The sequence below is a fragment of the Amphiura filiformis genome, chromosome 8, assembly GCF_039555335.1.
Source record: "Amphiura filiformis chromosome 8, Afil_fr2py, whole genome shotgun sequence".
Lineage (NCBI taxonomy): Eukaryota > Metazoa > Echinodermata > Ophiuroidea > Amphilepidida > Amphiuridae > Amphiura > Amphiura filiformis.
In genome coordinates this window covers 26,851,470-26,875,648 of record NC_092635.1, presented here as the reverse complement: position 1 = coordinate 26,875,648, position 24,179 = coordinate 26,851,470, and the positions used below count along the sequence as shown (strand labels likewise).

The 24,179-nt window shown below is 36.9% G+C and overlaps 1 protein-coding gene across 1 annotated transcript in view; it reads right to left on the bottom strand.

Moving 5' to 3' along the window:
- Positions 1-24,179, bottom strand: part of LOC140158880 (putative ammonium transporter 2) — a 78,703-nt gene that overhangs the window by 17,626 nt on the left and 36,898 nt on the right. The window contains 1 exon segment of the mRNA XM_072182142.1: positions 1,155-1,368. Within this exon segment, the coding sequence (XP_072038243.1) occupies positions 1,155-1,368 (214 nt within the window).

Sequence of the window (24,179 nt, the reverse complement as noted above, 5' to 3'; positions counted from 1 at the left end):
CCTTTTTGGAAGCTCCAAGACATGTCATGTACAGTCTCATACATACCGGTATGTATGATGCAACTGCAATTTATTTTTCGGCTGTGCCCTCGAAATTTTATTTTGCCACCCCTGACCAAGAAAGCTGGCTACGCCCCTGCATGTAGGGCCTAATCATTATTGAATATATGATCCTTACAGCTGATTTAAGCTGAGAAATTAACCATTATACTTTCCTGTTTTCACAGAATCTGTTACATGAAATGACATGCAGCTTCGGTCATTGATCGCTAAGGCGTTTTGTCTCATTCTGTCTATTTCTTAGAGTGTAATTGCCAGTGCGATCGAATTTTCTTAATTACCAAACAAAGGTCAGCTTAGAACACACATTTTGTGTGGGGATAGGGGGTGGGGGTGGTGGTGTTGTGGGTGGGGGTGTGGGTGTGGGTGTGTGTCAACCGTAAGAATAATTCAGAAAAAAAGAGATAGAGGAATGGAGCGAGGGAAGTTATACACTCATCTACAATTCTGATAGTAGTGTGCGTTTTCAAGAGTCAGGCTCTCATCTCAAAAAGAGATTTTACATCTATGAGGGTCATTCAAAAAGTTCCGCCTCGAACATTGTTAGATATGGAAAAGAGCATACCAAATTATACTTGAAAAATGTCTTTTGGTAACTTTATACTGTTTATAATTAGGATGTGTTTGTGCATATGTGTATCAGTTTGCTTGGTTTCATTCAAATTGTTACAAGTTGGGGGCATATGGTCAAAATACGCAAAATAACATTCTCCATGCATCTATCAACTATATACTTTATGTTGTAATTTTAGTTATAGTGTCTTTAAGAAATTGGTCATGTTTTAAGCCTACGGACACTCTTTACTTAGTTGTAGTATAGGTATACCTCAGGGATTTCACGAATGTATCTTATAGAGAGTTGAATTTTTACCGAAAGCTTTCCAAAATGAAATCAAATAAAAAGATAACAATCCAGTCACTTTTGAGCTATATAAAAAATTGTTATGCATCATCTAAAATTATGTTGCGCGGAGTCTTCTAAGAAATTAAATAATATATTTGAAATCATAAAAAGTTGAATGTAAGGTGATCAGTTTGGAAAAAGAAACTTGCTCACAAATCTAAACAAGAAATCTACAAAAGGGCATCCTTACCGTGTAGCGAGCTTCCATTTTCCACCTGATATACCAAAAGTACTACCACAGTTAAACCCCAACCAGCCCCACCATAACATAAACATTCCTAGCAATGCATTGGTTGGGTTGCTCATCTCCATCGGCGCAGGATTTTTACTAAACCTTCCACGTCTTGGTTTGAGTCTAATGGTAGCGACAAAGCCGGTGAGACCACCTACAAGATGCACTGCACCTGAAAGGGAAAATGGAAATAATGCAATGAGTACACCTCATATACATGATACAGGCAGGGTCTTTAAAGGGGAAGCCCCGCCAGAGCAGTTCTTCTGGGGTGAACCAAACCTGTCTGGTTATCAAATTAATCAGTGACAAGGTTATCTCTGAATTTGACAGGTGCTAATTGATGCAATAACATTAAAAAACATCAATTAGCACCTGTCAAATTCAGAGATAACCTTGTCACTGATCAATTTGATAACCAGGCAGGTTTGGTTCACCCCAGAAGAACTGCTCTGACGGGGCTTCCTCTAGTAAAAGTCATCCCTTGAAAGCATTGCAGTACAACTGTACATTGGGATAGGGATAGGGACAATATTGAGGATAAGCTAGGCCGGGTGTAAAGTTAGTCGAGGCATGTCCTCCACAATGAAAACCGTTACACCTGCTAATCAAAGTGGCCATTATTGTCCCTGGCGCTCTCTCGGCATCCAGAAAGCAGACAATTTTATCAATGGCGGCAAATATATATTTTTGTACAGTTAACGTTTTTGGTGGTTTTTTTATTCAATAACAAATTGTCGTATTTGTTTGAGGGGGGTTGTTTGTTTGTCTGTTTGTTTGTTTGTTTGTTTGTTTTTGTTGTTGTTTTTTTGTAACTCATTTCATGCCGTTTTTACACAAACTAACCGCTCTACATTCTGTGTAAAAAAGTTTTGTGAATAAAAATCCCAGAAACGCACTGTAAAACCTGGAAAAAACCCAGAAATATCTTATGAAACGGACAATTATCTGAGTTTATTTTACGGAAAACAATATATAGCGAGCTCAAACATATTTTATTGGTCCAAATTTGACGCAACTGTGACAATTGTCAAGAAAATTGAAAACCTCTACAACCCGACTGTGAAAAATGACAAAAAAGAAAGACGACCTCTTATTGCCCACTCAGTAAAATCACTCCTAAATGAATTCCTTCAAGGTTTGATGTTAACATGCAATCTACGATATAAATCGACCACTGTTTATGTTACGAAGTTCCACCTGAGATTATATGTGTCCCGGGTTCCATCCACGCAGGTGAAAAACTAAATCAAATGTGTACATTCAAAGGCGTGGAAGCGTAAGCAAGAAGTACGTTGGCATGATAATGGGTTCACATTTATTTACATTATAGAAAAAAATAAAGGATGGACTTGCTTAACGGATGTTTCCAGCAGCAAATTACGTGTCATATGGTGTCCATATAGCGGGAAGGAAATGCGCAAAAGCAAGTTTAACGATTTTAGCGAAGGCAATAATCAAGTAATTCGTTTGGAATTCATATCACGCCAAATGTCATTTTCATCCTGTGTTTTGATAGTTTCCGTACTATATTCACGCTAAGTGCACTTAAAGTTGGTTGCCTGGTTGACTGTTTCTCGATATTTTCTTCCGTTATAGGTAAAAAGGTCTTATGTTATATTATGTCACGTCAATATAAACAAGCATTAAACGTATAGGTGCATATCATAGGCTCTCTGTTGCCTTAATTTGTCTGATTAGTTTGTTTAAATGCGTACTATTATACTGCTAAAACAATTATAGGTTACCGTGCATTATACTGGGTTTCGATGTTATGGTTAGTCCTGGGTGTGGGAAACGCAATGCAGCTGCATATTTGAAAATCAAATTTGTTTATGTTTATACATGTATTGTTAGTCCTGGATGTGGAAAACGAACTATATAGCAGCATGTTTGAAAATCAAGCATGTTTGAAAGTCACATTCGTTGATGTTGTTAATCCTAGGTGTGTGCACGGTAGCAGCATGTTTGAAAGTCACATTGTTTATTATGGTTAACCCTGAGTGTGGTAAACGCACGGTATATAGCAGCATGTTTGAAAGTCACATTGTTTATTATGGTTAATCCTGGGTGTGGTAAACGCACGGTAGCAGCATGTTTGAAAGTCACATTGTTTATTATGGTTAACCCTGAGTGTGGTAAACGCACGGTATATAGCAGCATGTTTGAAAGTCACATTGTTTATTATGGTTAATCCTGGGTGTGGTAAACGCACGGTAGCAGCATGTTTGAAAGTCACATTGTTTATTATGGTTAATCCTGGGTGTGGTAAACGCACGGTAGTAGTATGTTTGAAAGTCACATTGTTTATTATGGTTAATCCTGGGTGTGGTAAACGCACGGTAGCAGCATGTTTGAAAGTCACATTGTTTATTATGGTTAATCCTGGGTGTGGTAAACGCACGGTAGCAGCATGTTTGAAAGTCACATTGTTTATTATGGTTAATCCTGGGTGTGGTAAACGCACGGTAGTAGCATGTTTGAAAGTCACATTGTTTATTATGGTTAATCCTGGGTGTGGTAAACGCACGGTAGCAGGACGTTTGAAAGTCACATTATTTATTATGGTTAATCCTGGGTATGGAAAACGCACGGTAGCAGCACGTTTGAAAGTCACATTATTTATTATGGTTAATCCTGAGTGTGGTAAACGCACGGTAGCAGCAAGTTTGAAAGTCACATTGTTTGTTATGGTTCATCCTGGGTGTGGTAAATGCACGGTAGCAGCACGTTTGAAAGTCACATTGTTTCTTATAGTCAATCCTGGGTGTGGTAAACGCACGGTAGCAGCACGTTTGAAAGTCACATTGTTTATTATGGTTAATCCTGGGTGTGGAAAACGCACGGTAGCATCACGTTTGAAAGTCACATTATTTATTATGGTTAATCCTGGGTGTGGTAAACGCACGGTAGCAGCACGTTTGAAAGTCACATTGTTTATTATGGTTAATCCTGGGTGTGGCAAACGCACGGTAGCAGCATGTTTGAAAGCCACATTGTTTATTATGGTTAATCCTGGGTGTGGAAAACGCACGGTAGCAGCACGTTTGAAAGTCATATTGTTTATTATGGTTAATCCTGGGTGTGGTAAACGCACGGTAGCAGCACGTTTGAAAGTCACATTGTTTATTATGGTTAATCCTGGGTGTGGTAAACGCACGGTAGTAGCATGTTTGAAAGTCACATTGTTTATTATGCTAAATCCTGGGTGTGGTAAACGCACGGTAGCAGCAAGTTTGAAAGTCACATTGTTTATTATGATTAATCCTGGGTGTGGAAAACGCACGGTAGCATCACGTTTGAAAGTCACATTATTTATTATGGTTCATCCTGGGTGTGGAAAACGCACGGTAGCAGCACGTTTGAAAGTCACATTGTTTATTATGCTAAATCCTGGGTGTGGTAAACGCACGGTAGCAGCACGTTTGAAAGTCACATTGTTTATTATGGTTAATCCTGGGTGAGGTAAACGCACGGTAGCAGCATGTTTGAAAGTCACATTATTTATTATGGTTCATCCTGGGTGTGGTAAATGCACGGTAGCAGCATGTTTGAAAGTCACATTGTTCATTATGGTTAATACTGGGTGTGGAAAACGCACGGTAGCAGCACGTTTGAAAGTCACATTATTTATTATGGTCAATCCTGGGTATGGTAAACGCACGGTAGCCGCATGCTTGAAAGTCACATTGTTCATTATGGTTAATACTGGGTGTGGAAAACGCACGGTAGCAGCACGTTTGAAAGTCACATTATTTATTATGGTCAATCCTGGGTATGGTAAACGCACGGTAGCCGCATGCTTGAAAGTCACATTGTTCATTATGGTTAACACTGTGTGGTAAACGCACGGTAGCAGCACGTTTGAAAGTCACATTGTTTATTATGGTTCATCCTGGGTATGGTAAACGCACGGTAGCCGCATTCTTGAAAGTCACATTGTTCATTATGGTTAATACTGGGTGTGTAAACGCACGGTAGCAGCACGTTTGAAAGTCACATTGTTTATTATGGTTCATCCTGGGTGTGGTAAACGCACGGTAGCCGCATGCTTGAAAGTCACATTGTTCATTATGGTTAATACTGGGTGTGGTAAACGCACGGTAGCAGCATGTTTGAAAGTCACATTGTTTATTATGCCAAATCCTGGGTGTGGTAAACGCACGGTAGCAGCATGTTTGAAAGTCACATTGTTTATTATGGTTAATCCTGGGTGTGGTAAACGCACGGTAGCAGCATGTTTGAAAGTCACATTGTTTATTATGCTAAATCCTGGGTGTGGTAAACGCACGGTAGCAGCAAGTTTGAAAGTCACATTGTTTATTATGCTAAATCCTGGGTGTGGTAAACGCACGGTAGCAGCATGTTTGAAAGTCACATTGTTTATTATGGTTAATCCTGGGTGTGGTAAACGCACGGTAGCAGCATGTTTGAAAGTCACATTGTTTATTATGGTTAATCCTGGGTGTGGTAAACGCACGGTAGCAACATGTTTGAAAGTCACATTGTTTATTATGGTTAATCCTGGGTGTGGTAAACGCACGGTAGCAGCATGTTTGAAAGTCACATTGTTTATTATGGTTAATCCTGGGTGTGGTAAACGCACGGTAGCAGCACGTTTGAAAGTCACATTGTTTATTATGCTAAATCCTGGGTGTGGTAAACGCACGGTAGCAGCATGTTTGAAAGTCACATTGTTTATTATGCTAAATCCTGGGTGTGGTAAACGCACGGTAGCAGCACGTTTGAAAGTCACATTGTTTATTATGGTTAATCCTGGGTGTGGTGAACGCACGGTAGCAGCATGTTTGAAAGTCACATTGTTTATTATGGTTAATCCTGGGTGTGGTAAACGCACGGTAGTAGTATGTTTGAAAGTCACATTGTTTATTATGGTTAATCCTGGGTGTGGTAAACGCACGGTAGCAGCATGTTTGAAAGTCACATTGTTTATTATGGTTAATCCTGGGTGTGGTAAACGCACGGTAGCAGCATGTTTGAAAGTCACATTGTTTATTATGGTTAATCCTGGGTGTGGTAAACGCACGGTAGTAGCATGTTTGAAAGTCACATTGTTTATTATGGTTAATCCTGGGTGTGGTAAACGCACGGTAGCAGGACGTTTGAAAGTCACATTATTTATTATGGTTAATCCTGGGTATGGAAAACGCACGGTAGCAGCACGTTTGAAAGTCACATTATTTATTATGGTTAATCCTGAGTGTGGTAAACGCACGGTAGCAGCAAGTTTGAAAGTCACATTGTTTGTTATGGTTCATCCTGGGTGTGGTAAATGCACGGTAGCAGCACGTTTGAAAGTCACATTGTTTCTTATAGTCAATCCTGGGTGTGGTAAACGCACGGTAGCAGCACGTTTGAAAGTCACATTGTTTATTATGGTTAATCCTGGGTGTGGAAAACGCACGGTAGCATCACGTTTGAAAGTCACATTATTTATTATGGTTAATCCTGGGTGTGGTAAACGCACGGTAGCAGCACGTTTGAAAGTCACATTGTTTATTATGGTTAATCCTGGGTGTGGCAAACGCACGGTAGCAGCATGTTTGAAAGCCACATTGTTTATTATGGTTAATCCTGGGTGTGGAAAACGCACGGTAGCAGCACGTTTGAAAGTCATATTGTTTATTATGGTTAATCCTGGGTGTGGTAAACGCACGGTAGCAGCACGTTTGAAAGTCACATTGTTTATTATGGTTAATCCTGGGTGTGGTAAACGCACGGTAGTAGCATGTTTGAAAGTCACATTGTTTATTATGCTAAATCCTGGGTGTGGTAAACGCACGGTAGCAGCATGTTTGAAAGTCACATTGTTTATTATGGTTAATCCTGGGTGTGGTAAACGCACGGTAGCAGCATGTTTGAAAGTCACATTGTTTATTATGGTTAATCCTGGGTGTGGTAAACGCACGGTAGTAGCATGTTTGAAAGTCACATTGTTTATTATGGTTAATCCTGGGTGTGGTAAACGCACGGTAGCAGGACGTTTGAAAGTCACATTATTTATTATGGTTAATCCTGGGTATGGAAAACGCACGGTAGCAGCACGTTTGAAAGTCACATTATTTATTATGGTTAATCCTGAGTGTGGTAAACGCACGGTAGCAGCAAGTTTGAAAGTCACATTGTTTGTTATGGTTCATCCTGGGTGTGGTAAATGCACGGTAGCAGCACGTTTGAAAGTCACATTGTTTCTTATAGTCAATCCTGGGTGTGGTAAACGCACGGTAGCAGCACGTTTGAAAGTCACATTGTTTATTATGGTTAATCCTGGGTGTGGAAAACGCACGGTAGCATCACGTTTGAAAGTCACATTATTTATTATGGTTAATCCTGGGTGTGGTAAACGCACGGTAGCAGCACGTTTGAAAGTCACATTGTTTATTATGGTTAATCCTGGGTGTGGCAAACGCACGGTAGCAGCATGTTTGAAAGCCACATTGTTTATTATGGTTAATCCTGGGTGTGGAAAACGCACGGTAGCAGCACGTTTGAAAGTCATATTGTTTATTATGGTTAATCCTGGGTGTGGTAAACGCACGGTAGCAGCACGTTTGAAAGTCACATTGTTTATTATGGTTAATCCTGGGTGTGGTAAACGCACGGTAGTAGCATGTTTGAAAGTCACATTGTTTATTATGCTAAATCCTGGGTGTGGTAAACGCACGGTAGCAGCAAGTTTGAAAGTCACATTGTTTATTATGATTAATCCTGGGTGTGGAAAACGCACGGTAGCATCACGTTTGAAAGTCACATTATTTATTATGGTTCATCCTGGGTGTGGAAAACGCACGGTAGCAGCACGTTTGAAAGTCACATTGTTTATTATGGTTAATCCTGGGTGAGGTAAACGCACGGTAGCAGCATGTTTGAAAGTCACATTATTTATTATGGTTCATCCTGGGTGTGGTAAATGCACGGTAGCAGCATGTTTGAAAGTCACATTGTTCATTATGGTTAATACTGGGTGTGGAAAACGCACGGTAGCAGCACGTTTGAAAGTCACATTATTTATTATGGTCAATCCTGGGTATGGTAAACGCACGGTAGCCGCATGCTTGAAAGTCACATTGTTCATTATGGTTAATACTGGGTGTGGTAAACGCACGGTAGCAGCACGTTTGAAAGTCACATTATTTATTATGGTCAATCCTGGGTATGGTAAACGCACGGTAGCCGCATGCTTGAAAGTCACATTGTTCATTATGGTTAACACTGGGTGTGGTAAACGCACGGTAGCAGCACGTTTGAAAGTCACATTGTTTATTATGGTTCATTATGGGTATGGTAAACGCACGGTAGCCGCATTCTTGAAAGTCACATTGTTCATTATGGTTAATACTGGGTGTGGTAAACGCACGGTAGCAGCACGTTTGAAAGTCACATTGTTTATTATGGTTCATCCTGGGTGTGGTAAACGCACGGTAGCCGCATGCTTGAAAGTCACATTGTTCATTATGGTTAATACTGGGTGTGGTAAACGCACGGTAGCAGCATGTTTGAAAGTCACATTGTTTATTATGCCAAATCCTGGGTGTGGTAAACGCACGGTAGCAGCATGTTTGAAAGTCACATTGTTTATTATGGTTAATCCTGGGTGTGGTAAACGCACGGTAGCAGCATGTTTGAAAGTCACATTGTTTATTATGCTAAATCCTGGGTGTGGTAAACGCACGGTAGCAGCAAGTTTGAAAGTCACATTGTTTATTATGCTAAATCCTGGGTGTGGTAAACGCACGGTAGCAGCATGTTTGAAAGTCACATTGTTTATTATGGTTAATCCTGGGTGTGGTAAACGCACGGTAGCAGCATGTTTGAAAGTCACATTGTTTATTATGGTTAATCCTGGGTGTGGTAAACGCACGGTAGCAACATGTTTGAAAGTCACATTGTTTATTATGGTTAATCCTGGGTGTGGTAAACGCACGGTAGCAGCATGTTTGAAAGTCACATTGTTTATTATGGTTAATCCTGGGTGTGGTAAACGCACGGTAGCAGCACGTTTGAAAGTCACATTGTTTATTATGCTAAATCCTGGGTGTGGTAAACGCACGGTAGCAGCATGTTTGAAAGTCACATTGTTTATTATGCTAAATCCTGGGTGTGGTAAACGCACGGTAGCAGCACGTTTGAAAGTCACATTGTTTATTATGGTTAATCCTGGGTGTGGTGAACGCACGGTAGCAGCATGTTTGAAAGTCACATTGTTTATTATGGTTAATCCTGGGTGTGGTAAACGCACGGTAGCAGCATGTTTGAAAGTCACATTGTTTGTTATGGTTAATCCTGGGTGTGGTAAACGCACGGTAGCAGCAAGTTTGAAAGTCACATTGTTTATTATGCTAAATCCTGGGTGTGGTAAACGCACGGTAGCAGCATGTTTGAAAGTCACATTGTTTATTATGCTAAATCCTGGGTGTGGTAAACGCACGGTAGCAGCATGTTTGAAAGTCACATTGTTTATTATGCTAAATCCTGGGTGTGGTAAACGCACGGTAGCAGCATGTTTGAAGGTCACATTGTTTATTATGGTTAATCCTGGGTGAGGTAAACGCACGGTAGCAGCATGTTTGAAAGTCACATTGTTTATTATGCTAAATCCTGGGTGTGGTAAACGCACGGTAGCAGCATGTTTGAAAGTCACATTGTTTATTATGATTAATCCTGGGTGTGGTAAACGCACGGTAGCAACAAGTTTGAAAGTCACATTGTTTATTATGGTTAATCCTTGGTGTGGTAAACGCACGGTAGCAGCAAGTTTGAAAGTCACATTGTTTATTATGCTAAATCCTGGGTGTGGTAAACGCACGGTAGCAGCACGTTTGAAAGTCACATTGTTTATTATGATTAATCCTGGGTGTGGTAAACGCACGGTAGCAGCACGTTTGAAAGTCACATTGTTTATTATGCTAAATCCTGGGTGTGGTAAACGCACGGTAGCAGCATGTTTGAAAGTCACATTGTTTATTATGCTAAATCCTGGGTGTGGTAAACGCACGGTAGCAGCATGTTTGAAAGTCACATTGTTTATTATGCTAAATCCTGGGTGTGGTAAACGCACGGTAGCAGCATGTTTGAAAGTCACATTGTTTATTATGGTTAATCCTGGGTGAGGTAAACGCACGGTAGCAGCAAGTTTGAAAGTCACATTGTTTATTATGCTAAATCCTGGGTGTGGTAAACGCACGGTAGCAGCATGTTTGAAAGTCACATTGTTTATTATGATTAATCCTGGGTGTGGTAAACGCACGGTAGCAACAAGTTTGAAAGTCACATTGTTTATTATGGTTAATCCTTGGTGTGGTAAACGCACGGTAGCAGCAAGTTTGAAAGTCACATTGTTTATTATGCTAAATCCTGGGTGTGGTAAACGCACGGTAGCAGCACGTTTGAAAGTCACATTGTTTATTATGATTAATCCTGGGTGTGGTAAACGCACGGTAGCAGCACGTTTGAAAGTCACATTGTTTATTATGATTAATCCTGGGTGTGGTAAATGCACGGTAGCAGCACGTTTGAAAGTCACATTGTTTATTATGATTAATCCTGGGTGTGGTAAACGCACGGTAGCAGCAAGTTTGAAAGTCACATTGTTTATTATGGTTAATCCTGGGTGAGGTAAACGCACGGTAGCAGCAAGTTTGAAAGTCACATTGTTTATTATGGTTAATCCTGGGTGTGGTAAACGCACGGTAGCATCATGTTTGAAAGTCACATTGTTTATTATGGTCAATCCTAGGTGTGGTAAACGCACGGTAGCAGCAAGTTTGAAAGTCACATTGTTTATTATGGTTAATTCTGGGTGTGGTAAACGCACGGTAGCAGCAAGTTTGAAAGTCACATTGTTTATTATGGTTAATCCTGGGTGTGGTAAACGCACGGTAGCAGCATGTTTGAAAGTCACATTGTTTATTATGGTCAATTCTAGGTGTGGTAAACGCACGGTAGCAGCAAGTTTGAAAGTCACATTGTTTATTATGGTTAATCCTGTGTGTGGTAAACGCACGGTAGCAGCATGTTTGAAAGTCACATTGTTTATTATGGTTAATCCTGGGTGTGGTAAACGCACGGTAGCAGCACGTTTGAAAGTTACATTGTTTATTATGGTTAATCCTGGGTGAGGTAAACGCACGGTAGCAGCAAGTTTGAAAGTGTCACATTGTTTATTATGGTTAATCCTGGGTGTGGTAAACGCACGGTAGCAGCATGTTTGAAAGTCACATTGTCTATTGTTTATTATGGTTAATCCTGGGTGTGGTAAACGCACGGTAGCAGCACGTTTGAAAGTTACATTGTTTATTATGGTTAATCCTGGGTGTGGTAAACGCACGGTAGCAACAAGTTTGAAAGTCACATTGTTTATTATGGTTAATCCTGGGTGTGGTAAACGCACGGTAGCAGCATGTTTGAAAGTCACATTGTTTATTATGATTAATCCTGGGTGTGGTAAACGCACGGTAGCAACAAGTTTGAAAGTCACATTGTTTATTATGGTTAATCCTGGGTGTGGTAAACGCACGGTAGCAGCATGTTTGAAAGTCACATTGTTTATTATGGTTAATCCTGGGTGTGGTAAACGTACGGTAGCAGCATGTTTGAAAGTCACATTGTTTATTATGGTTAATCCTGGGTGTGGTAAACGCACGGTAGCAGCATGTTTGAAAGTCATATTGTTTATTATGGTCAATCATAGGTGTGGTAAACGCACGGTAGTAGCATGGTTTGAAAGTCACATTGTTTATTATGGTTAATTCTGGGTGTACTTGGTATTTCATATGAACGTAGAGATATCATGGATTTACAGCAAATGGGTTATTCCAGTTGAAATCCATACACCCCAATGGAAGACATGACCTTAATCTTCCACACAGGGAGTGTGAATTTCAAATGGGGTTACCTGAATGATATACTCCATTTGAAATCTACACCACCTGTGTGGGAGATTAAGGTCATGTCTTCCATATAGGGGGTTGATTTCAACTGGAATAGCCGATTAAGATTGCGTACATTTGAAAATAGTCCAATGCCAAGGCTGCACGGACATAAATACACACATATCAAACCACATTCAACCACAGCTACATCTGGGGCAAAGCAAGTAAACAAAAATACAGCATCTTTATTCTGTATATAGCCTAATAACGTTTAAATAACTAGGTTCATTAAACATGAAGCTACTTAATAGCTACAATTGCTCCGCAAACAAATTGTAAGAAAAGGTCGTTCAATTCAAATCACACGAATGTCAACTACTTATTTCATGACATACGTAGCTCATATATTTTGTAACTTCTACGGAATAATTTCACTTTTAATTACTTACATAATCTTAAAAAGAGCAAAATATTTTGATTCAAATAACAATATTCAAATATTTCAAGGGCGTATCCTACGTCAAATATTGTATATTTAGACTATAATAGTGTGTTTTTTGTTAAATTCATTCATAAAAATCGGGACATGTTTTTGATGCAAAATGCTCGAAGCGTTAACACATAAGCATTATTTTCAAAATCAAGAAACAATTTTAACCTTGACTTTCCATCTGTTGGTATGAATATTTCATGACGCATTCTTGAATTCATAATAGATTTGACCAGTCAGGTGTACGGTTTAATAAAACTCACAGAATTAGATCGAATAATTAATTCTATTTGAAATTAATTATTGTCAGGTACATTTTAATATTGTTGTATACTTTGCATGTTCTTGCACCACCTTGCATTTGGGCGTGTAATTGGGCTAGTCCAGTTGAATGGAAGACCTGAACTTAATCTCCCATACAGGGGTGAAGATTTCAAATGGAGTCACCCATTTGAAACTCCCTGTGTGGAAGATTAAGGTCATGTCTTCCATACAGGGGATTTATGGATTTTAAAGAATAAATTAACTGGAGCACAATCGTTGTAACTAACGCTTCCCATGTGCTCCGTTTCACCTCAAGTTGTTTTTAATTGCAAATCCAGCGTCTTTTATTTGGCCGTGTAATATAAATTAAGCACATGGCTAGCAAGTGTACGTCTATACCGTATGTAATTTATTGACTCTAATTTTGGACCATATATTGTTGACATAAGTATAAACTGCTTGTTACGTTTGCATTTTCAACATTGTTAATCATTGCTACGTGTATGTTAACAAATGAAAGTTCTGTAATTTTTTAAATTCTTCAATGCTAAGTATTCTTTTGGATATCATCAAATTGTAAATCTCTAGTCAGATTTTCAGTGTGTTAACAACTATGTATCAAAGACGTTACGTTCATGTACAAAACATTAACGTTCTGATCTTGTAAACATTGTATACCCATAGCTACTTTTATGAAGAATGAATGTTCTGTAATTGTTTTTTTATCCTTCATCTCTATTAGATTTTCAGTGTATTAGCAAGTAGAAGCAATATCATCACTACAATATGCCCCAAAAACAGAACTCCCCACCCCACATAATCGCAAATTGACACGACAGCTTCATTCCAATTCAATTTATTTCATCCAAAACGGTCCTGTGATACACCTTCCCCAATCAAACACATTTGCATTTGATCATCTTCTACTCTTCCCTGAGTAGATCATTATAATATCAAATCTAAACACCATGCCATGAAATTCACCATATCACGTCCAAGCTCATATTGGGCGCCCCATTCCTTTTTTAAAGGAATTTTTATTATAGAGTTGCCTTTGTTTATTGAGCACACATGTAGACTTCCGATGCTTAGGTACGCTTTTCTATAGATTTTTCAGTTTCAGTTTCTCGTATGTAAAATTTGATACATTTTATTATTTTATTATTATTATTATTTTGTATTCGACCGTGTAATATTGGATACATTTGGTAACACTATTATAGTGTAGACCTCCCATGTTCTGGGTCGTCTTTGTATTCAACCATGCTATATTGGATACATTTGGTAACACTAGTAGACTTTCCATAATATGGAAAGTCTACTAGTGTTACCAAATGTATCCAATATAGCATTATTCAGGTATACGTCTTTGTATTTGACTGTGTAATGTTGGACACATTTGCTTAACACTAAACTTGACGTGTTCGGATTCGCCTTTGGATAAGCTGGTTACATTTGACAAATTTTTACGAACTTCATGAGAAAGTGAATATAACAAAAACAGTGTTTAGAAATCGAGGACAGATTGGTGTTTCGAAAGTTAAATGTCTAGCATTTAAACACTTTTTTGTTTAGGTCTTGAATATCTAAACACATAATCACGTTTCTTCAGGATCTAAACATTGAAGGGTTTAAGCTTAAGTGCTAGATATTTAACTTTCTGAACACCAATCTGTCCTCGATGTCTACACTCTTAACACAGCGTGGTCAAATTGACCCCGTAAGTAGTCAATGTACCTTACCCTTAAATTGTGGTCAAATTTTAAGCACAAAATAAGGTTAAAATTTGACCACAATTTAGGGGTATAAGGTGCATAGTTAACTAGTATTCACGACCCACTGTCTTAGGTGTGTGTGTGTGTAAACACTGCTTTTGCAGTGAATATATGGTATGAATTTAATTGCTGTCTATAAGAAATAATTGAGTCAGATATTAATTGATTGATTAATGGATTCTGTTTTACTTTCTTATACGTGTTACAAGGGTATAGTTTACCTATCTGCACAATGCATCGTTTACATAATACAATTTACCATTCGGTTGTCCTAAAAACTTACATCTAGGACTAGGTTAATGGGTTATTCCATTTAAAATCCACACTACCCATGTGAAAGATATAGTTTAAGTCTTCTACAGAGGGAGTATAAGTTTTGAATCAAATAGACAATTTGGTAATTTTCATTTGAAATACTCACTCCAGTCGTGGAAGATATAGGTACAGCCATAATACAGGGGGAGTATGAGTTACAAAATGATAAACTCAGATCAATTACATTTGAAAAACTTACTCCCCTTGTGGAAGATATTTCAAAAATCTTCCACAGGGGAGTGTGAATTTTAAGTGGAATAGCCCATTAGTCCGGAGTAACTGCAATCTACAAAGTGGAATTCAATTCAGGTCATTCAATATTATGCAAGCACAATGGACATGCAGTAATTGTCATATATCTAATGATTGAAATGGCCAGTCCCTTACTAATAATGGTCAAATTATACACAAATGTGGTCGTATAGTGACATAACTTGTATCATAAAATGTCAAATGTCAATGACGAAATTAAAGTGTTTTTAATGATGGAATGGCTCATTTTACAATTTGTATTCACTTGTTTTGATTTTCTACAACTGCCTAAATTTATTGACGAAGGCTTGCCGATTACTTTTCAATTAATATATTTTTATATTATTATTATTAATAATTATTATTATTGATGAGTATTGTACGTCTTGACGTCTGAACCCAGCAAACACAAAAACGTTTTAAAAACGTTTTAAATAAGTTATATTTTGGCTTTTGGTTTAGGTAAAAACATTTTAATAACATTAAGGGGGTTCGAAACGATGTTTCTGGAAAACAGAAACTGAATTTAGAACCATTTGAATAGATTGAATAAGTTAAGCTAAATACACTGAGCAAAATAGTTTTTGTTTGAAGGAAATCGGACATACGGTTGTCAAGATATACATGTTTTTAGTTTCTTTGTATTCTATTGTTTTTGCCAATATATTGATGAAGTTAATGAGGAAAATTGGCATAATGTGCTCATGAATATTCATGTTTGCCAATATTTTCCCAATATCTTATGAATAAACCTTCATACTACTTTTATTTTACATGATTTTGACATGAAACTTTGCCAATGTGTTTCTATGGCCTAAAACATTAACATGTGATTTTCCCGCCCATCTATTTTGCATATTTGCATAATTAATTAGCATTATACTTAAAGCTAATTAATTATGCAAATATGCAAATTAGATGGGCGGGAAAATCACATGTTAAAGGTTTAGGTCATAGAGACACATTGGCAAAGTTTCAGGTCAAAATTATTAAAGGTAAAAGTAGTATGAAGGTTTATTCATAAAATATTGGGAAAATATTGGCAAAAATTAATATTAATGAGCACATTTTGCCAATTTTCCTCATTAACTTCATCAATATATTGGCAAAAACAATAGAATACAAAGAATATTTCAACAGCAATATCTCAAAAACCGTTTGTCCGATTTGGCTCAAATTTTGGAATTAAGATTATTTTGCCTATCTCTCTGCAACAAGTATATTTTAATCTCAATCAGAGAAACTTGATTTTGCCTTTCGTACCACCTTAAAATGTCGGGTTATATAAAGGCCATGATAGCGTTTTAAAACGTTTTGTATGAAAACACACTACAACAATATTTTTAAATGTTTTCAAAAAATGTTATTGTAAACTATTTTTGCAAACATTTTTGCCAAATATTGTGTCAATACTTAAATAACATTATGTTAAAATATTTGAACCCAGCAAACACAGAAATGTTCTTAAAATGGTTTTTCAAAACCTTTTAATAACTATATATATACATTGTAAAGGTCATGAAAACGTTTTTAAAACGTTATTGAAAATATTTTGGGCAAACATTTTTCGCAAAATATTTTTTCAACCCCAAAATAACATTATGTTTACAATGTTTTGTATCAAGTTTTCAAGAATGTTTTTGGAATGTTATTAAAACGTTTTTATACCCTTTATATAAATAACCCGACATTTAAACGTTTTTTTTGTAAAACATTTTTGTTTGCTGAGCAGTAGATTGTCAAAAAATGTTTTTTAAGGTTATGAAAATGTTTTATACTCTTAATATACCCTTTATATAACCCGACATTTAAACGTTTTCTGACAACCTTTTATAACCTTTTGCGAATGATGTCGAAAACGTTTTGTGTTTGCTGGGAAGTGTTTTACAGCGCATTACAACTTCGTACACGCATCAACAATGCACTTTGCTGTTATTATCATTAATGTTTGAAGGATCTATTGTTGCTGTTGTTGTTGTTGTTGTTGTTGTTGTTGTTGTTGTTGTTTAGTTTTTCAGATATACTTATATGAGTAATCCGAGTATAAACATTTTCAGTCATTTTCACCATGAGGCTTGAATATTTGCACACCTCGTATAAGCTATCCAAGTATCCACCTTACCTCAACTATAACGTATAAGGGACCTTAACTTTAAAAAAAATAATACACTAATCTATTTTTGCGGCCTCATTTTTTGAGCATCCAAAAAGGGCTCATTTAACATAATCCTGGGTGTGGACAACGCACGGTAGCAGCATGTTTGAAAGTCACATTGTTTATTATGGTTAATCCTGGGTGTGGTAAACGCACGGTAGCAGCATGTTTGAAAGTCACATTGTTTATTATGGTTAATCCTAGGTGTGGTAAACGCACGGTAGCAGCATGTTTAAAAGTCACATTGTTTATTATGGTTAATCCTGGGTGTGGTAAACGCACGGTAGCAGCATGTTTGAAAGTCACATTGTTTATTATGATTCATCCTGGGTGTGGTAAACGCACGGTAACCGCATGTTTGAAAGTCACATTGTTTATTATGGTTAATCCTGGGTGTGGTAAACGCACGGTAGCAGCATGTTTGAAAGTCACATTGTTTATTATGGTTAATCCTGGGTGTGGTAAACGCACGGTAGCAGCATGTTTGAAAGTCACATTGTTTATTATGGTTAATCCTGGGTGTGGTAAACGCGCGCACGGTAGCAACATGGCTGAAAGTCACATTGTTTATTATGGTTAATCCTGGGTATGGTAAACGCACGGTAGCAGCATGTTTGAAAGTCACATTGTTTATTATGGTTAATCATGGGTGTGGTAAACGCACGGTAGCAGCATGTTTGAAAGTCACATTGTTTATTATGGTTAACCCTGGGTGTGGTAAACGCACGGTAGCAGCACGTTTGAAAGTCACATTGTTTATTATGGTTAATCCTGGGTGTGGTAAACGCACGGTAGCAGCATGTTTGAAAGTCACATTGTTTAGTATGGTTAATCCTGGGTGTGATGATATCAAAGTTTAAATTTCAACCAAAATTATTTGCCTCGTAATCTGCACTTATACGGCATATGAACGTAGAGGTATGCAGGAATAGGCTATTCCAGTTGAAATCCACCCCCCCCCTATATGGAAGACACGACATTAATCTTCCACACAGGGAGTGTGAATTTCAAATGGGGATTACCTGAATGGATAACTGCATTTGAAATCTACACCACCTGTGTGGGAGATTAAGGTCATGTCTTCCATATAGGGGGTGGATTTCAACTGGAATAGCCGATTAAGATTGCATACATTTGAAATAGTCCAATGCAAAGGCTTCATGGACATAAATTAAATACACACATATCAAGCCACATTCAACCACAGCTACATCTGGGGCAAAGCAAGTAAACAAAAATACAGCATCTGTATTCTGTATAGCCTAATAACGTTTAAATAACTAGGTTCATTAAACATGAAGCTACTTAATAGCTACAATTGCACCGCAAACAAATTGTAAGAAAAGGTCGTTCAATTCAAATCACACGAATGTCAACTACTTATTTGATGACATAGTAGCATAAGTAGCTCATATAATTTGTAACTTCTACGGAATAATTTCACTTTTAATTACTTACATAATCTTAAAAAGCGCAAAATTCTGATTCAAATAACAATGTTCAAATATTTCAAGGGCGTTTCCTACGTCAAATATTGTATATCTAGACTATAATAATGTGTTTTTTGTTAAATTTATTCATAAAAATCGGGACATGTTTTTGATGCAAAATGCTCGAAGCGTTAACACATAAGCATTATTTTCAAAATCAAGAAACAATTTTAACCTTGACTTTCCATCTGTTGGTATGAATATTTCATGACGCATTCTTGAATTCATAATAGATTTGACCAGTCAGGTGTACGGTTTAATAAAACTCACAGAATTAGATCGAATAATTAATTCTATTTGAAATTAATTATTGCCAGGTACATTTTAATATTGTTGTATACTTTGCATGTTCTTGCACCACCTTGCATTTGGGCGTGTAATTGGGCTAGTCCAGTTGAATGGAAGACCTGAACTTAATCTCCCATACAGGGGGTGTAGATTTCAAATGGAGTCACCCATGCAGGTAACCCTATTTGAAACTCCCTGTGTTGGCAATTAAGGCCATGTCTTCCATATAGGGGATTTGTGGATTTCAAAGAATAGATTAACTGAAGCACAATCATCGTAACTAACGCTTCCCATGTGCTCCGTTTCACCTCAAGTTGTTTTTAATTGCAAATCCAGCGTCTTTTATTTGGCCGTGTAATATAAATTAAGCACATTGCTAACAAGTGTAATTTATTTTTCCCTAATTTTGGACCATATATTATTGTTGACATAAGTATAAACTGCTTGTTTTTATAGAGTTGCCTTTGTTTATTGAGCACACATGTAGACTTATGATGGTACGCTTTTCTATAGATTTTTCAGTTTCAGTTTCTCCCTTTATGTAAAATTGGATACATTTTATTATTTTATTATTATTTTGTATTCGACCGTGTAATATTGGATACATTTGGTAACACTATGATAGTGTAGACTTCCCATGTTCTGGTTTGTCTTTGTATTCAACCGTGCTATATTGGATACATTTGGTAACACTAATAGACTTTCCATATTCAGGTATACGTCTTTGTATTTGACCGTGTAATGTTGGACACATTTGCTTACACTAAATTTTCCGTGTTCGGATTCGCCTTTGGATATGACCTTGTAATGATGATTACATTTTGACAAATTTTCACGAACTTCATAAGAAAGAGAATATCGAGGACAGAAGTTGACAGATTGGTGTTTAGAAAGTTAAATGTGTAGCATTTAAACACTTTATTGTTTAGATCTTGAATATCTAAACACATAAATCATATTAATGTGTTCAGGATCTAAACATTGAAGAAGTGTTTAAGTGTTATACATTTAAATTTCTAAACATCATCTATATGTATAGACATCGATGTCTATATACTCTTAAAACAGCGGGGTCAAATTGACCCCGTAAGTAGTCAACTATGTACTATACCCCTAAATTACGGTCAAATCTTAAGCACAAAAACGTTAAAATTTGACCACAATTTAGGGGTAAGGTGCATATAGTTAACTACTTACGGGGTCAATTTTCCCCCGCTGTTTTAAAAGTGTGTAAACACTGTTTTTGCAGTGAATTTAATTGCTGTCTAAGAAATAATTGAGTCAGATATTAATTGATTGATTAATGGATTCTGTTTTACTTTCTTATACTTGTTACAAGGGTAAGTTTACATATCGGCACAATGCATCGTTTACATATACAATTTACCATTCGATTGTCGTAAAAACTTACATCTAGGTTAATGGGTTATTCCATTTAAAATCCACACTACCCATGTGAAAGATATAGTTTATGTCTTCTATACAGAGGGAGTATAAGTTTTGAATCAAATAGACAATTTGGTAATTTCCATTTGAAATACTCACTCCAGTTGTGGAATATAGGTAAAGCCATAATACAGCGGGAGTATGAGTTACAAAATGATAAACTCTGACCAATTACATTTGAAACACTTACTCCCCTTGTGGAAGATATTTTCAAAAATCTTCCACAGGGGGAGTGTCAATTTTAAATGAAATGGCCCATTAGTCCGGAATACAAAGTGGAATTCAATTCAGGTGCTTCAATATTATGCAAGCACAATGGACATGCAGTAATTGTCATATATCTAATGATTGAAATGGCCATTCCTTTAATAATGGTCAAATAATTATACACAAATGTGGTCGTATAGTGACATAACTTGTATCGCAAAATGTCAAATGTCAATGACGAAATTAAAGTGTTTTAAATGATGGAATGGCTTATTTACAATTTGTATTCACTTGTTTGATTTTCTACAACTGCCTAAATTTATTGACGAAGGCTTGCCGATTACTTTTCAATTAATATATTTTAATATTATTATTATTAATAATAATTATTATTGATGAGTATTGTACGTCTTGACGTCTGATGTGTTTTACAGCGCATTACAACTTCGTACACGCATCAAAAATGCACTTTGCTGTTATTAGCATTAATGTTTGAAGGATCTATTGTTGCTGTTGTTGTTGTTGTTGTTGTTGTTTAGTTTTTTAGATATACTTATATGAGTAATCCGAGTATAAACATTTTCAGTCATTTTCACCACGAGGCTTGAATATTTGCACACATCGTATAAGATATCCAAGTATCCATATATTGTCCTTACTTCAACTATAAGGAACCTTAACTTTAAAAAAAATAATACACTATAATCTATTTTTGCGGCCTCATTTGTATAAAATAAATAAATACATACATTTTTTGAGCATCCAAAAAGGGCTCATTTAACATAATCCTGGGTGTGGACAACGCACGGTAGCAGCATGTTTGAAAGTCACATTGTTTATTATGGTTAATCCTGGGTGTGGTAAACGCACGGTAGCAGCATGTTTGAAAGTCACATTGTTTATTATGGTTAATCCTGGGTGTGGTAAACGCACGGTAGCAGCATGTTTGAAAGTCACATTGTTTATTATGGTTATGCCTGGGTATGGAAAACGCACGGTAGCAGCACGTTTGAAAGTCACATTGTTTATTATGGTTATGCCTGGGTATGGAAAACGCACAGTAGCAGCATGTTTGAAAGTGAAATTTATTTATTATGGTTAATCCGGGTGTGGAAAACGCACATACTTGAAAGTGAAATTTATTTATTATGGTTAATCCGGGCGTGGAAAACGCACGGTAGCAGCATACTTGAAAGTGAAATTTATTTATTATGGTTAATCCGGGTGTGGAAAACGCACAGTAGCAGCATACTTGAAAGTGAAATTTATTTGTTAGGGTTAATCCGGGTGTGGAAAACGCACGGTAGCAGCATACTTGAAAGTGAAATTTATTTGTTAGGGTTAATCCGGGTGTGGAAAACGCACGGTAGCAGCATACTTGAAAGTGTTATTTATTTATTATGGTTAATCCGTGTGTGGAAAACGCACGGTAGCAGCATACTTGAAAGTGTAATTTATTTATTATGGTTAATCCGGGTGTGGAAAACGTACGGTAGCAGCATACTTGAAAGTGTAATTTATTTATTATGGTTAATCCGGGTGTGGAAAACGAACAGTAGCAGCATACTTGAAAGTGAAATTTATTTGTTAGGGTTAATCCGGGTGTGGAAAACGCACGGTAGCAGCATACTTGAAAGTGAAATTTATTTATTATGGTTAATCCGTGTGTGGAAAACGCACGGTAGCAGCATGCTTGAAAGTGAAATTTATTTATTATGGTTAATTTGGGCGTGGAAAACGCACGGCAGCAGCATACTTGAAAGTCAAATTTATTAACCCAGGTCGTCCGTCTTTTGTGATTCGTAAATGATAGCAATGATGTTTGTGGGGGATCTAATTTTAAAAGAATTGAGGAAAAAAGATAGACCAATATATTTTTGCTGCTATGGTAAAAATAAAATAAAATAAATATATATATTTGTTGAGCATCTAAAAGGGCGCATTTAACAGAATTTTCATTTTCCTTTCCTATTTTATCCTACAATATTGTTCCTATAATAGTTACCCCTAGGTTGCAGTAATTATGTTTGCGACCCCAATTTATATGTTGTTTATGCCTTTTAATAATGCTTATAATGGATTCTGCTGGAAATAAATATCTGATGTTTATTTGCAGTTGTTTTTATCCTTAAGGGGGTACTACACCTCTGGCCAATTTTGTGCCTAGTTTTGCATTTTTATCCAAAATTATAGCACATTGGTGACAATACAGATATGTATATTATAGGGGCAAGGACTACAACTACTGTACTGAAAATTCAGCAACTCAAAGCAAGTACCGTAAAATGGGGTAACTTCGGTTAGCGGGGTAACTTTGGTCGGTCAAATATATTTTTTTAAATGGTCATATTTTCGTACAGCAATATTGCTTTTAGTCATATTTGGTGTAAATTTGTTAAGAAATATGTTTGGTAGAAATAATAGTCGCTCATGTGTAATTTCCTTGAAATTTACGAAAAAAGCGGGATTTTTGATCAAAAAACCAGCATTTTTTTACATTTTTTTCAGAAAAAATAAAAATCGATGTGAGCAAGGATGTGTGTTTGATTAATTTTGCAAGGTGCCAAATGTCACAAAAAACAACAACTTGCCCATATTCAGCGAAGATTAATTTTTTTGATTTTTTTTTCCTTCATGGAATGTAATACTGTGACCAAAGTTGCCCCAAAGGCGGGGTAACTTTGGTCAGGTCATTTTTAACCCATAGGGCACCCTTACAAAATTATTAAAAAATCTTTTTCAACTTCAAGGTGTAGAAGGGAACCCTAATGTCACAAAAAAGAGTTAATTAGAAATATAATTGGTTTTGTTTGGAAGCAGTGGTTTAAAAAACTCTGAAAAGTGCCCAAAGTTACCCCATTTTACGGTAGTTATTGATTTATTGATCAAATATTGGTTTTCCTTCATTTTTGACCGTAACTCCACAACTGTTGTCTGTGCTGAAATAAAATTGCCAGTGCAGTAGTTGTAGTCCTTGCCCCTATAATATACATATCTTACTTTTCCCCTATGCGCTATAATTTTTGAGAAAATGCAAAAATAGGCACTAAATTGGGCAGGGGGTGTAGTACCCCCTTAATGTAATGTGTGTTTATTGCATCCCACTGTTGATTAATGTATTGGAGTGCATGTGGATGGAAGTCTTTAAAAGCAATACCATGATACAGCAAGGATATACAATGTAGACACTTTATTGTAACTGAAAGGGTTTTTTTCTTTTGAAGGACATCAATGGCTTGGAACAAATCTTATCAAGATCATTAAACATTAGTTACACGGTCCCTATGGCAACACGTTCAATCTAAGCTGTTAAATGAAGTATATTTCTATGCGGTGTGTTTTAGGAATTGGGTTTTGATTGGTAAACCTATTTATAATCAAAGATTTTGGTGTCAATTGGAATCTAAAT